The following is a 14668-nucleotide window of genomic DNA, read 5'->3' as shown; positions in this document are numbered from 1 at the left end:
ACAATATTAAGCTGATTTAGGCTCATATCCGCTGAATTGGAGCTCAATTGGCTATTAGTAATGCTCAGAACTTGCAGCCCTTCTTTAAGGCTTTTTTCCGGTTGTCTTTTGAGAAACTCTATCAGACTACAATCTACAATAGAGACTGCACAGTTGGATGAAGCGTTAGAAAGCACATTTACCATATTTCCCCGTATACAGGATGTGAAACCTGAAGATCTTTTGGGCAGTAGCTCTTTTGAGAAACAACAGTATTTTGTGGAAAGAAGTGCGACTGGGAATTTGCCAGTTTACACCGATTACAAGGCCGGTGGTAATAAATCGGTTACTGAGATTAGGAAAATAACGGGGAACATTGTACAGTTAAGAAACGATTTACAGGCAGAATTGCCACGCATCGATAAGGATGCATGGACGATAAGGCCACAGTCAAATAAAATCGTTGTGAAAGGTGACGTTGCCCAAGATATAAAGAAAGTCCTTCGGGCAAAATTCTAAATGGCCTCTAGAGGCATTAGAGGAGCATATATTTACATTTAAATTCCCTGTACATATCTAATCTGTGAGCTATCCCAGTTTTCATTCGTCATTGACTCTTCTGTAAGTGAAAAAGATAGGTTCACGCATTATGAGATCATTGAACAGGTCCGATATTTGGGTCGCTAAGCTGTTCTTGCTTGTAATGCAATCCTTTAGTAGGGCGATCACATTTTTATCCTCTTGTGACCAGAATCTGTTGATGACGCTACCGTTTATCCCAGAGAAGACTGATGAGGTCTGAATCACTTCCCATTTATCGGCTGGCGTATTGCTGAATGGTAGTAGGCTTGCCTCTGGCTCTGGTGCAATTAAGTAGTCAAAATCTGGCCATAGAGCTTCCAGTTCAGTAGTATTTTCCGTCCTATCGTACTTGATTCCGTAGACATCATGATCAAGTTGACCAAAGAGGGTTGCGCCGGTCATACAAACGGGAACTGTGAGATGAACAGTGCTATTAGTAATGTTGTTGCTTAATATCAAATCGTTGAATTGGGTGAGAGCTTCTCCTCCAGGATAATTCATGCTGGAAACATATAGGAATGCTAATGAGAGTACAAGTGAGAGTAACGGAGAGAACGGTACTATTGAAACCAACAACAAGTTCTTGACGCTAGTGATCTTGATATTTTCCCAGATGTACGCACCTGCAGTGCTCCCCAGAAGTATGATAGGAGGGAGCGAATAAACGATAAATCTCCATTCCTTGTGTGGTTGTAGTGACATGACCAATATGTGGAAGTAAGCGCTGAGACTTATGATCTTCAAATTTGTTGGAGCCATCTTGAACCCGAGTAGATTCAACAGCAGCACGGTTGGAGGAATGAATAGCATTCTCAAGTAGTGCGTCAAGTAGGCAAAAGGCGATTCAGCACCCCATTTTGATGCATTTCCTTTGATGACGTTAAAGACGAAGGCGTCAACCTCAGGTACACACCAAGCTCCCCAAAAATATGAATCGACTGAGAGACTAATTCCCATACCAATGAAGAGGCCCATGAGCCCGAACTTGACTGCTCTCAAAAGAGAAATTTTCCGATAGATGACTGACATCAATGCTAGTCCGCTAGCAAGGGCCGCAACCTCCAGCCTAAAAACTACTGCTGTAAATGCACTGAGGAAGATTGCCCAATCGTAGTTAGATGAAAGAATCCACGCAATAGCGACATTAGTCAAGGGCAGTGTAACGACGAAATTTGGCAATGGTCTAGAAGAGTAAAATACTAAATGGAATCCAGTCATAACAAACACAAGGAACCATGTTCCTACAGTTGATAGATTGGCTTCTGGTTCCCTGATTTTCACAGAAGTACCTTGTTTTCTTCTATTCTCTTCGTCTTCCTCTCGTTTCTTGGCCGAAAGATCAAACATGTTTTGGGCACAATTCTTCAAATAAATCAGTGAAAGAGCATTGGTGAGACCAATCATACATCTAGACAGGATCTGAAACTCAAACTGAGTGGATGCTTTGGCGTTTCCTCCAAAAATTGACGATATCGCAGCAAATGGTTTAGTCAAGCCAGCAATAATTAATGGACCCACAAATGATCTTGGAACAGCTCCTGGAAATTGGAAATGATCGTATTTCTCTATATTCCATACTCCATAGTTCAAAATGTCATGAATAGCTTGGATCGAGAAACTCTCTTCGACTTTAGTAAAAGGTGCTTGGAATAGATACGCAGATATCACCACTATCAACACGGTGTCTAAATAAGACCAAACCATCTTGTCAATTCTAGCAACTCAAGTAGCTTCTGAGATCGAAGTAGAAATAGTATAGAAGGTTTTAAAGTTTACCTAAATATATGAAAAATCATCAAGAAACTCGGTAATGAGTTGTTATACCTTATCCGAGTGAAAAAAGTATAGATATTATAAAAGTGACTACTTTTTGAAAGTTAATTGTACTAATGTCTGTCCTCAAGGATTTCAGTTACAATGAGGATGAGGATGGTGAGCTTCCTCCTCTTTTAACGGGCGAAGAAGCTGATTTGGATCATATACTGAGTAGTGTCAAGACTGATGGAGGTTCAAACATTGTTAGCGATGATAAAGTACGTAGATCAAACTTGCAAATCGGTGCAGATAATGTGAGGGGAAGGCCGAAAATTCCTGTTACTATAATAACTGGCTATTTGGGTTCTGGGAAGTCGACCTTACTAGAGATGATCGCTTTAAAGGGCAGCGATCGTAAGATTGCAGTAATACTTAATGAATTTGGACAGTCAAGTGAGATTGAGAAAGCTATGACCATCCGTAATGGGTCTGCATCCTACGAAGAGTGGTTGGACTTAGGGAACGGCTGTCTGTGCTGTTCTTTGCAGAATGTTGGCGTAAAGGCAATCGAAAATATGATTGAGAGATCACCAGTTAAGATTGACAACATACTGCTTGAGACTTCTGGTATAGCTGATCCAGCACCTATTGCCAAAATGTTTTGGCAGGATGATAGCCTTAATAGCAGCGTTTACATTGACGGAATAATCACCGTGCTGGATTCTGAGCATATTTTGAAATGCTTGGATGATAAGCCACCTACACATTGGCATGGAGACTCGGTTTTGGTTGGGGACAATTTGACTATAGCACATTTCCAAATTGCCATGGCCGATAGGATAATACTGAATAAGTACGATAAGATCGAAGGGAAATCCAGTGACATCGCAGCACTCGAGGAAAGAATTCGAAGCATTAATGCTGAAGCACCTCTTTTCTACACCAAGTACGGAGAAATTGCCTTAAGTAAACTGCTGGATATCCATGCATTTGATGCAAGCAGCTTCTTCGAAGCTAGCAAGATGCCCACTACACATGATCCACGTATGTGCACAGTGGCAATTAACTTCAGACCACTCGAGAACCAACAAGAGTACGACCGATTTGTCAAAGATTTTCTACAGGTTTTATTATGGAAATCATTTGGCGCTTCATCAGAGGGCCAAAATGTTAGCTCAGTGGCTGACAAAGAGTGGGAAATACAAAGGACGAAAGCTTTAATCTTAATTAAAAGTCCACTTGAAGCTAAAGTAATACAGGGTGTGCGAGATACTTACGATGTCTTACCAGGAACTTTTTTACCTGAAATGGTGGATTGTAAACTGGTACTAATCGGCAAGTATCTCGATAAAAACAGGATTGAGAAATTCTTAAACAGCGTTTTGAACATAAATTCATACGTTCTATAATAGTCAAAGCAATCATCAGTAAGCATCTTATTCACGCCTTAAAGAGACAATATTGTTTGACTTTGTAAATATTCTTCTTTTGTTGCGTGCCAAGAGATATAAACTCCCAAGGACAGCCATTCCGAGCAAAACTTTGAACAACGGATGATGCAAATCACTGAACTTCATATCATCCAAAGCTTTCTCTTCCTTGGCACCTTCAGCCATAGTTTTGCTCATGGCAACACCCTTCGAGAGGTCACCTCTTTGGAAATCTGCCAATCTCTTCAAATAAGCAGCATGTAGTTCCTCTTGGTTGCCCAACATCATCTCGTCGACCAAGATGTACTTAATTGTCACGTCATCCACTGGTTTGCCTTGAGCATTTGTCTCAACGTACTGAATGTCATTAACTAAATTCTCAAGCCCAGCAACGACTTGCCCAAAAACAACGTTCTTGTTGTCGAGCTCAGTGGCAGCCTCCAACTGAGTAGTTATGAAAAATTCAGAACCTTGCGTATTTGGTCCATTATTAGCCATAGATAACCTACCTGGTCTATCGTGCTTCAGATCAAAGTTTTCATCTGCCCAATAAGGTCCATAGATCGATAAAGCTGCATGGTTATCAAAGACATCACCACCTTGAATCAGTTTGTTAGCGATAATCTTGTGGAAAATGCTCTGCTTGAAAGTAAAGGCATGGACTTCTTCTGGATCCTCAGCGTTGTGGTATTTGAAATGCACGCCATTGGACAGAGCTACAAAATTCTTGACAGTCTGTGGGACAACTGTTCCATACAACTCAATTACAATCTCATACTCCTTTTCCTTGTTCAAAATAGAATCGTAATATCCCAAAGTCATCAAAACACGGTGCGTAACAGGTGGATTTGGAGGATATATTTTCGTTAGATCCATATCATTCCAACTAACTTTCGCAGCAGTAGTTGGAGCAGCATCCACATTCAGCAGCAGAAAGCCTAGCATATAGAAAAAGATCGATTTCAACCACATTACAAACACTTAGGGCTAGTATCGGTGTTCCGGGGGACTCGGGACTCTTCACCTTAACGTGTCAAATTGTTGTAAGTATCGGAACTTTTCAACGCGTCCTTATAATAGGCCCTTATGCAGCGAAGAAAGTGTGAAATAGTATGAATAATCACAGATTTTATACAAAAGTGACTATAATAGTCTAAAAATTAGTCTGAAATTGGATCATAAATGTGTCTTGATCAATTGAAAGAATAGATGGTCCCAGTGTTTTGAGCAAACGAGTTCAGTTGAGATCAAAGAGCTTGTCTCTACTCATACCTTGTGCACAAGCCGAACCAATTGCGTGCTACGCACGATGATGTTGGTGTGCCTGTGGAAGTATGTGTTGTAGTCTTGGTCATACTGGAAGATTTCGTGGAGCTGGCGCCTTTTTCCGGGATGTATTTCCAGTTGTAGCAGTCGATGCAAGGATCCGGTTCAACGCATGTAGCGACTTCTTCATATTGGTTCAGAATATCATCGATGACTGTATGTATTCTGTGGTTAAGCAAATTTACATGCCAGCCTTTATCCTTGACGACGTCGTACACACATACTCTACCCGTGTGGCAGGAAGTTTCCATGGCGTAGCCTGCAACTGAGCAGCTAGAACTGGCTCCATTGCAAGTTCCCATGAAGATTGGATCTGCAGTATGACCAACTTGCCATATACCTTCCAAGTATGAGGGCAAACCTGGTGGGAAAGGTAAGTGTAACCTTTTGGCTGCAAGTAATTCACCGGGAGCTTCAAAACTGACTGTAGGTAACCCGTACGTACGGCCCAGTAGGCTAGCTAACGCGCCACCAAGTGAATGTCCTGTTGCCCAAATTGTAGCATTTGGGTAGTCTTTCCGTACATGTTTGTATATGTCCAATGTAGCCGAGTAGTAATAGTCCTTCTTTCGAAGCTCTTTCTCTAGGCATGCTTCATCACAGGTATATGACTTGGTATAGCAATCGCATACGGTGGTCCATAGATAGCTGACTCTTGCACAGCAGCATGAAAAGAGTAAATTATCGTTGATCTTGTCATTCACGGTTGTCTCGTCGACTCCAGATCCCGGTAGTCCCTGGGCACTTGTACCTTTGATGGAGATAATGACGATGTTGTCCTTCTCGTTGGCAAACACATGGCCTCTGAGACCATCATCGTTCCAACCAAATCCACCAGATTCAGACCGATTCCATGGCCTTGATATATTTCTCCAGTCACCAGTATGTGGTATTCTAACGTACGCATTTGATGACATTAGTGCCAAGGAAACCTCAGTTTTCTTATCAGTAATATTTGGTACAATAACTTTCTCATCTATCCAATCGATTTGAACTTTAGCGGCCATCTCTGGTGAAGAAAGGGCAAACTCTGAGTATCCTTCGATAAATTCGGGACTCCGGTCAGCCATGCGCTTCATATCCAGTAAGTCATCACTAATATCGAACTCGTACGCAAATGGGTTCTCCGTTGCGAACTCATGATGGTTTGTCCATAAAGGCTCGTCATACGTTTTTTGATTGATTCTAACCTGGCGCTCGTAGAGAAGGCCTGCTTGCTCTACGAAATCTGCATCAACCTCTAATTTCTGGTGCCACTCATGCTTCGAACCAACACCATGTCGGTGTATCTGTTTTAACTTAAATTTTGCATTTCCATTCCCACTAAACCCCTTCTCAGAAGGAAATATTCGAAATAACGAATCGCTCTCTTTCCTCACTAATAAACAAATCGTAATGGTCAGTAATGCTATGATGAGACATACCAGGATATGTCTTTTTTTGTTTCTCTGATTTGAGCCCTTCGTTATCATATTTCACACTTGTAGGCCAACGAAAGCACCATAAACCAGTTGAAAGCCCTCACTCTTAATACAATCTGTACGGTACAGACCTGTATCACGGCTAGAGAGTAGCAGCGCGTCTTTATGTGGTTCTTGATCTATATAGGGGTCTTTGATCAAGGTCTTTTTCACTATGCGTTTGATTACAATAAGTACTAAAAATTAAATAGTAGATTAGTTTAAGATCTTGTAGTTTGTAGCCTCAAAAGGCCATATTGATCAATTACTTGATTGATTCTTGTGGCATCTTGATGGCATTGAACGGTTCCTCGATTTGGCAGCTCGGATCAAGCAACTCTTGGCATTGTATGAGCTTTAGATCATTGATTACAACAGAACTCTTAGTAGAAGGGTCTTGAGAGTAAGACAACTGCAAAGTCCTTCTTAAAATCTTGTCAACCAGCAGCAAGACTGTCCAAAGAGTGTTAGGAAGATCGATGCTCTCTGTATAGTCCACGGGAAGCACAAGGTCTAGTAGCAATGCATTGAAGAGATCGCCGCTACCACTGAAATGGGCATCAATCTTGGGTACTTTGAAATAGTTTATCCTCCCGGAGGTTGCAGTGGTATCGTAGCATGCGCTGTAAATGTACCGTTCGGCATGTTCCTGGCTGACAGGAAACTCGAGGCTTGTCACCACTATCTTGTCGACTTTTGGGTATTTCTGATGGAATTGCTCAAAACTGGTCCACAATGCATCAAGAGAGTCTATCTTGACGTCAGTGAGTATTTCCATCTCGAACTGGTTTGGAGTAACAAGGAAAACGCCACTGTTTTGAAGGATCTTCTTGTAAATAGGTACGATCTCTTCAGCAACGTACAGTTTACCGTTGTCACCCAGCACAGGGTCCAAGATCCATTTAATCTGTGGATCCTGGCGACATAGTGCACCAATCCTCTGTCCTGTAATCTTCAAGCTTTCCACGCATGGTAAGTAACCTATCATAACTGCGTCATACTTCATATGTAGCCCATTAAGAAGTCCTTTCTCTAATATATCATCGATATCACCTGCTTTCGACCTAAACCCACTGAATGAACCGTATCCCGGGTGATTCGAGAACTGTACAGTGTTCAAAGCATCTACATCCCAACTTCTGTACTGCAATGGGAAGGTTGCAGCCTTATTACCCACATATCCATGGACCACATGAGACTGGATTGACAGAACCCTTCTTGTTCGTGTCTTGGGCCTTGAGATCTCCTCAAATTCGACTGGTTCTTTCAACTTGGTCATGAAATACAATTCCGACCTCAATTGCAGCAGCTTATGGTCTCGATGGTCTTTTTTGTGTGCTTTGTTGAACAGTATTCGCTGATTTCATTTGAGAGAGCGATACCTTCCGTATACTTAAAAGACACAACTAATCCTCTTATAGAGCCAATTGCACAGAGAAGGCTGGCTAGCTGTCTCAAAACTGTTGTTCTGGCTCCAAAATGAAGTTTAAATCGTCTAATTACAACGTTGGATACCCCGTCTACGGGGCCAAGTTCCTTAATGATAGCATGTTGTTGGTCGCTGGTGGTGGAGGCGAGGGGAACAATGGTATTCCAAATAAACTGACTGTTTTGAGGGTCAATTTCGACAAGACTAAGATCATCAAGAGGTTTAGAGAGATCACTTTGGATCCTAATGACGATTCTCCAACGACTTTGGACGCTGCAAATAATGTTATCTTAATGGGTTGCAATGAGAACAGCGAGAAGATTAAGAGTGGACAAGGCAATCAGCATCTGCGGAAATTTCTTTATGAGAACGAACATCTGAAGTTTGTGGCAAGTGTTGACTTTGATGGGTCCAAATCACCGGAAGATTACACGAAATTAATCTACATGTCGCATGATGGTAGTGTAGGGGCACTAGCTTCTTCCAAAACACCTACAGTGATTAGAGTAATTGATCCTCAAACCCTGGAGGAAAAGTATGAGATCGAAACGGGCCATGATGTGAAGGATATGCACTTTGCACCTGATGGGAAAGTCATTAGTTATATCACAGCATCCACTCTAGAAGTTATATCTATCGTTACCGGTAGGTTCATCATTAGGAAAACTGATTTTGATAGGAATTACATTCTTTCAAAGATCAGATTTCTCACAGATGATACTCTTCTCATTGCTGCATCGTTGAAAACTGGTAACGGTATTGTCATGATTAAGATCAGTTTGAAAAGTGGAGGTGCTTCTGTTCTGAAGACCAAAATGATCACTAATAAATTTAAAGGTGTTACCTCGATGGACGTCGATTCGAAGAGCCAACTGGCCGTTCTTGCTGGTAACGACAATTCCGTCTCAATTGTTAAGCTTGGAGATCTTTCACTCGGTAAGATGTTTAAGCAGGTGCACAACTTTGCTATTACAAGGGTCACTTTCTCTCCAGATTCGAAGTATGTTGCTAGTGTCTCAGCTGCCAATACCGTCAACGTCATGGATATACCTGACAAATTTGCTTCATCGACCTCAATCGTCAAGAAGATTTGGAAACTGTTCCTAAATTTCGTTTTGATTGTCATCATTGCGGCCTTGGGCCAACTTGCATACAAATATGATGTCGGTAATAAGGTCTTTAAATTTTTGAGGGATCAGTATATTACAAGGCGTCAAAAGTCAGGAGCCATTGATATCCTAAAGCAGACTACATTAGTGGGTGATATCGTTAGTCAAGAAACAATCACTCGACCACAGTTCACAGCAAACAGCGTAGTGGAAACTACCGCATTTCTGACCAATAGTGCGACTGCAGCAGGTGCTGACTTGTCTGATGATGTATGGTCGAGTGAGTTGCTTACAACCAGTGGATACGATTCGCGTAGTACCGAAGATCCTGTGCCAAGTCAAAGTACCGATCCAAGCAATGCCGTTGAAGAGGCGTCTCCAAGTGCGGAACCATTTTCTTCTCGTAAACAGTCGACGGATAGCTCAATTATTTCGTCTACTGAAGCCCCTGGAACTCGTGAAAGTGTCTCTGCAAAGCTCTCTAGCAAATTGGAGGAGGCAAGTGCTGTCAGTATCTCTTCGGGAAGCTCTAAGACCTCATCTGGTAACTTTGTGGCAAGTTCTTCCACGGCATCAAAACCAATTTCGACTCAGGAGCACATAACTAGCAGTGTTTCTAGCATCTTGGAGACAACTCCAACACCTGAAATTAATTCTAAGGATGACTACCAACTCACGTCCTCTGTTTCTATTGAAGAGTCTTTCTCAAGTGGAGATGGTTCATCTGCATTGAACGAATCATCTCAAGAGTTTTCTACAGATAGCACGAAGGATGAGCAGTCAGACGAAGTCACTCGTCAATTGCCTCTTTCTGAAAGCGGGCTACTTACCATGCATTCAGCGCACTTGAGCGGAAATACTATGGCAGGATCAATTGCTCCAGAGGAAAGCACATCCGCTCAAGGCGTCCGCTCAAGCTCTAAAGTTGCCGTAGGAGGGGTCACCTCACTATCAAAATCAACATCCTCTTCCTCATCTCTCGCTTACGAATCGCCAAAGGTTCAGTATGTCGATGAGTTGCAAGAATCTCATGGAGTGATTGCTGAAGATACAATGTTAGAGGTCCCCTCAACCACGTCCCAAACGAGACCAAATTCTGCCACAGAGACTCATTCAACATCCTTCTCTTCTACCTCAACTGAGGAGTTACAATTGAACGAGAGAGCGCAGGCATCTAACATTGATGTTGGTTACGGCTTACTTGAAAAAAAGACACCCGAACCTACTGAGGAACTTGATGGAGGTGAAGAGCTTGTTACGCCCACTGATACTCTCGAGTCGGGGAGAATTTCGTCAGACGATGAATTTGCTCTTCCCTCTGATTTCGTTTCTCTAGAAACTGGGAGAGATCAGTTGTGTTCGAAACCCTCTGGTAAACAGGATGCCTCTGAGTATGTGAGTGATATCACAGAACCAAAAACAACCAGTACAGAAATCGAAATATATGTCGAGGTACCTTCAACTACTCTACAATCTTATAGTGTCGCTTCAACCGAAAAGACATCACTGTCGACTGAAATTCAAACTTCACCAAGGGGAGACGGTATCACTGCTGCGGTGAGACCTGCCACTAAGTCTGCCGATAAGAAGAACATAGTAAGCGACGCGGTTAAGACTGAGCTCACTATAAGCTACTCTGCATCGGAACCGTATGATGAAATTTCCACCTTAGCCTCTGCCGCTTCAAGGCAAACTAACTTGGAGCTGACAAGCTCTAAAAGTGGTACTGTATCCTTTTCTTCTACCACCGCAAACAGCGAGTCGTCAGTAGTTCCGAATGACCATGATGAGCTATAGGTCTGACTATTGTTATGGATAGCATTCTGGTGAAGCATCGCTTAAGTCGCAACACTCAAAAAATCTCAAGCGCTCCCTTACAGAAGAAATTTATCAGAGTATTTACGATGTATAGATTATAGTTATGCTTTTCCGCATAAGAGAGTCTGACCTTACGATTGTGTCTTTACAGTTTCCTCCGTATTGTCCTTCTGCGATTCAATCTCGTTCGTTGTCTCCTTAATCAATTGACGTCTGGCCTCCTTTACAAGGCTCTTAAAGTCCTGACGAAACATTTGTATCCACGACTTTCTCTCAAACTTGTCATTTTTGAAATCTGCCAACAGCTTTTGATAAGGCTTACTACCATTGGCTCGCTTCATCATCGATGATATGCCTCCAATATTAGAAGAGCCGTGATTATTTTGAGTGGTTTCCCAGCTGAGTAGTTGTCTTTTTAGTTCGTTTACGTCAACCGGTTCAATAGCATCGCAAAAGTTACTGTTCCACAACATCTCATATTGATCATAACGAGCAATCATAGTTTGCTTCGTTCCATTTACTGGAAGTCCTAAAGAAGCTAGCTTCTGCTTGATTTGAGCTACGCTCATCGATGCAAACGTTACTTTTGGTAATCTTTGTCGGTCGCCACTATTGGACGAATTGATATATCTCTCGACGTGCGAGGAAGTGTCATTATCTTCGTTGTGCTTGTATTGAACTGTTTTGGGTGGGCTTGGCTTTCGCGGTACTGGTGAAGGCGCCTTTCTTTCAGAAGTCTTGGAACCTGGTTGACCTCCTAATGATTGGACTGTTAAACATTCGTCCAAATGAGTTCTCTCTAATGCTTCTATGGGGTAAAACTGTTCACAAATGGGGCATTGTGCCATATGTTGCTTAGACTTGTTGCCCTCATTGTGATTCTTCAACAGGGATCGTACTCCAGTGAGTTTTGTCACACGGTTGACTGAAGACCCAATTGTACTCGGCCTTAACGATTTCCTATCAGTCGTAGCCAATATTTGTATATCGTCATCGGCATCACTTTGAGACCCCAATTCTATCAGAGGACTATCACCTTTGGATTCAGTTCTGGAATATTCCTTCAATATATCTAGTAGAGCTTGTCTTGAAGATTTATGGATTTCAACGATCTCACCAACCAGGAATTCACTACGTAGGCTTGACTCTCGCAGCTCGTTCAAGCATAATGGACATTTAGGATCTTGACGCAGGTACTGACGTATGCACAGGGAACAGAAGGTATGTCCACACGGTGTAAGAACGGGCACTCGTAGAAACTCTTTGCAAATGTGGCATCGCAAAAGTTTATCTAATTGCGTTAGCTGAGGTATCGCAGTCTGAGCAAAATCACTAGCATCTGTAATAGGCTGGTTCATGTCAACTAGAAACGCCGTTATGAGAAACCAGCAAGTCCAAGTCGCCTGTTTCTTACTCAAATGACCTTTTTTTGAATGATTGCTAAAGTATATTTCACTTAGGCGCGACAGTAAGATATACGGTTATAACGAATATAAAGACAATCGTCTGGATCATAGTTGATTTACGCTGATTAGCTCTGATTGTAGATCCCCATCGGTTGCCTGATTTTCTTTTATTTAACTTATTATTATAGATACAACTTTTGTAGATACTACGTAATTCCAATTTATCAAGATTCTTCCTAAAACTCCATTAATTCTCCTTTCCCATGATCCCTGGCTTCACAATCCTCCTCGGACGCGGTCAGGGTCGACTCGAATGGTTGCTCGAGTTTCCCTGACGAATTTGCCTTCTTGCTTGCTACATCCTCGGTAGCTCTTTTCCACACAGCATACACATCTACTCCAAATAACCCCCCAGCAGAGAATTTTGACCTATTTCGACTACCACCAGCGCTATGAGCAGATAACCTCCTTGGTGAGAGCGCTCTAGCGTCTGATTCGCGTGAGGGAGTCTCGGCGAGACATTTGAAGATCGGTGAACAGTACAAGTCTTCAAAAAGATGCGATGGTGTTTGCCATTTCTTTAAAGTGGAACTTGCGTCCTTTGGCGTTGTGATAAATCTGCATGGAGTTCTTTCCCAATTTTGTCTTTGGGATGTCTTCGGGGTCCGCAGTGGGTCGTTGTGCTGTGGTTGTTGAAGCGATTCCTGTTCGCATACGCCCTCGAACGGTTCATCGAGAACTGGATCTAGGAAAGTATCATCAGCTTGGTTATCAACCTCTTCAAAGCTGGAGTTGAAAGAACAGGTGTATCTCTTGAAATCCTGGGACGAAAGAAACATGTTATGAGTGGAGCTTGGAGCTGCAAGTGTATTAGAAGAACTATCTGTGACCACTCTCGGCAGTCCAAGACTAGTGTGGAATTTCCTCAGTGGGTAAGGAGGGCTCAATGTATTGTAATTACTCTTTTGTGCCTCCGGGACCGGCGTTTCTGGGCCACTAAAATCCGAGACTGTAAGCTTCACATGCGAAGGCATAGCTGTTGGAGAAGAGTTCAATTGCAACAGCACATTCTCATCCTCAGAGTCATGACCTTTTTCGACTGGAGTTGGCTCATTGAGCCCAAAATCGAATAATGAGTCGATATCTTGCAGGACGAGTCTAAGATCTTCAATAGACTTAGTCTCACCCTTGAAGAACCTCGTTTCATACCCTGATTTGACTTCCCAGAAATGGCCCTTCCCATCACACGACTTATCAGTCTTGATAAATGCTTCATTTAACGAAAGGTTATGTCTTATCGAGTTTTGCCAGCCGGAATCCTTCAATCGATAGTAAGGGAAATGAACTGAGATCCAATTGTAAATCTGCGATAAGGTAAGTTTCCCACTACTTGACTGCAAAATCGCCAGTCCAATCAAAGTCGCATATGAATATGGAGGTTTCTTCATCATCTCTCCTGCAGCCCTTCTACTTTCCAGTGACTTCAGAAGCTCTTGTAAAGTCAAATTTCCACTGGACTTATGTTTCTTAGCTTTAGAGGGAGCTATTGGCGACGAAAGCTCCGGTGAAAGGGGAGCTTTACAAGGACCAACATCAATCCTTCTCACCGTCGAACTTGGTGGAGTTATTTCGTCTTTCGCAGGCCTTTTTTTCATCCTGTATCTTCCTAACTAACTCCACAAACTTGTACCACACTCCTTACCAGTACACAGGGATATATATGACTTCCAGCAACCGATGAGGTCCCATTAAATTGCCTTACGAGTGCTTTTATAAAAAAACACGAACTTATTCAATTTGGCGTTTGTTCGAACGCGACGCGAGTGTTGAATTACACTGCCAAATCAAGTACTCCAAAGAATGTGCCAAGGACCAGCCCATGGCTGGACTAGTCAGTGCTCGCACAACCTCGACAGCCGCAGTGAACGCACTGTTGGAAACCGACAGCCTTTCCGGCCTTCTGGGCTTCTAATTCGAGCTGGGCCCTGGGTACTCTGCAAATACAACTGTTTCCATGTGCTGATTCACTTGTTTGGATACAACGCATGCAACATAACTTCTCGTAGCCCTGTTTCTTCCATTTGGCTATCAATAGCTTATCGGCGTATTTCTCACGTAAGAGCCATTCGTAAAGTTGTTTCGATATGGCATGTCTCTTGTAGAAAAGAGTGTAGACATAACGGGAGCGTTCGTGGCAGATCCGAAGGATCTGCCACAGCTCCTCGTTGGCCCTCGACGAGAGTTTCGAGCTTTTTGATTGTTCAACTTCACGCAATTGCAGTTCGAACTCCCGTAAAGTGGGCTCTATCTTGGCAAACCCTTCGGGTGCGGACTTCTTGTTGGTACGTATACGTGGCATTGAAACACAGAGGCT

At 42.7% G+C, this 14668-nt stretch overlaps 10 protein-coding genes across 10 annotated transcripts; 3 read left to right on the top strand and 7 right to left on the bottom strand.

Annotated features, from left to right (window-relative positions):
• Positions 1-60: 60 nt before the first annotated feature.
• IMG2 (mitochondrial 54S ribosomal protein mL49) lies at positions 61-498 on the top strand (the record flags this gene model as incomplete). The annotated part of the gene is made up of 1 exon (XM_003679249.1): positions 61-498. The coding sequence occupies one exon, from the start codon at positions 61-63 to the stop codon at positions 496-498; it is 438 nt and encodes a 145-aa protein (XP_003679297.1).
• Positions 499-579: 81 nt separating this feature from the next.
• On the bottom strand, positions 580-2265 carry ALG12 (dolichyl-P-Man:Man(7)GlcNAc(2)-PP-dolichol alpha-1,6-mannosyltransferase; the record flags this gene model as incomplete). The annotated part of the gene is made up of 1 exon (XM_003679248.1): positions 580-2265. One exon carries the CDS (start codon positions 2263-2265, stop codon positions 580-582), a length of 1686 nt encoding a protein of 561 aa, XP_003679296.1.
• A 185-nt stretch (positions 2266-2450) lies between these two features.
• Positions 2451-3725, top strand: ZNG1 (GTP-dependent zinc transferase; the record flags this gene model as incomplete). Its single annotated transcript, XM_003679247.1, has 1 exon — positions 2451-3725. One exon carries the CDS (start codon positions 2451-2453, stop codon positions 3723-3725), a length of 1275 nt encoding a protein of 424 aa, XP_003679295.1.
• Positions 3726-3752: 27 nt separating this feature from the next.
• Positions 3753-4718, bottom strand: CPR4 (peptidylprolyl isomerase family protein CPR4; the record flags this gene model as incomplete). Its single annotated transcript, XM_003679246.1, has 1 exon — positions 3753-4718. The coding sequence occupies one exon, from the start codon at positions 4716-4718 to the stop codon at positions 3753-3755; it is 966 nt and encodes a 321-aa protein (XP_003679294.1).
• Positions 4719-5008: 290 nt separating this feature from the next.
• Positions 5009-6544, bottom strand: ATG15 (triglyceride lipase ATG15; the record flags this gene model as incomplete). Its single annotated transcript, XM_003679245.1, has 1 exon — positions 5009-6544. The coding sequence occupies one exon, from the start codon at positions 6542-6544 to the stop codon at positions 5009-5011; it is 1536 nt and encodes a 511-aa protein (XP_003679293.1).
• Positions 6545-6797: 253 nt separating this feature from the next.
• On the bottom strand, positions 6798-7811 carry BUD17 (putative pyridoxal kinase BUD17; the record flags this gene model as incomplete). Its single annotated transcript, XM_003679244.1, has 1 exon — positions 6798-7811. One exon carries the CDS (start codon positions 7809-7811, stop codon positions 6798-6800), a length of 1014 nt encoding a protein of 337 aa, XP_003679292.1.
• Positions 7812-8011: 200 nt separating this feature from the next.
• SED4 (GTPase-activating protein SED4) lies at positions 8012-10867 on the top strand (the record flags this gene model as incomplete). The annotated part of the gene is made up of 1 exon (XM_003679243.1): positions 8012-10867. One exon carries the CDS (start codon positions 8012-8014, stop codon positions 10865-10867), a length of 2856 nt encoding a protein of 951 aa, XP_003679291.1.
• Positions 10868-11019: 152 nt separating this feature from the next.
• On the bottom strand, positions 11020-12246 carry RAD18 (E3 ubiquitin-protein ligase RAD18; the record flags this gene model as incomplete). The annotated part of the gene is made up of 1 exon (XM_003679242.1): positions 11020-12246. One exon carries the CDS (start codon positions 12244-12246, stop codon positions 11020-11022), a length of 1227 nt encoding a protein of 408 aa, XP_003679290.1.
• A 284-nt stretch (positions 12247-12530) lies between these two features.
• On the bottom strand, positions 12531-13949 carry HCM1 (Hcm1p; the record flags this gene model as incomplete). The annotated part of the gene is made up of 1 exon (XM_003679241.1): positions 12531-13949. One exon carries the CDS (start codon positions 13947-13949, stop codon positions 12531-12533), a length of 1419 nt encoding a protein of 472 aa, XP_003679289.1.
• A 233-nt stretch (positions 13950-14182) lies between these two features.
• On the bottom strand, positions 14183-14653 carry BUD31 (U2 snRNP complex subunit BUD31; the record flags this gene model as incomplete). The annotated part of the gene is made up of 1 exon (XM_003679240.1): positions 14183-14653. One exon carries the CDS (start codon positions 14651-14653, stop codon positions 14183-14185), a length of 471 nt encoding a protein of 156 aa, XP_003679288.1.
• Between the last annotated feature and the right edge of the window lie 15 nt (positions 14654-14668).

The sequence above is a fragment of the Torulaspora delbrueckii genome, chromosome 1 (assembly GCF_000243375.1).
Source record: "Torulaspora delbrueckii CBS 1146 chromosome 1, complete genome".
NCBI classification, from domain to species: Eukaryota; Fungi; Ascomycota; class Saccharomycetes; order Saccharomycetales; family Saccharomycetaceae; genus Torulaspora; species Torulaspora delbrueckii.
This window is presented reverse-complemented; position numbering and strand designations above follow the sequence as displayed.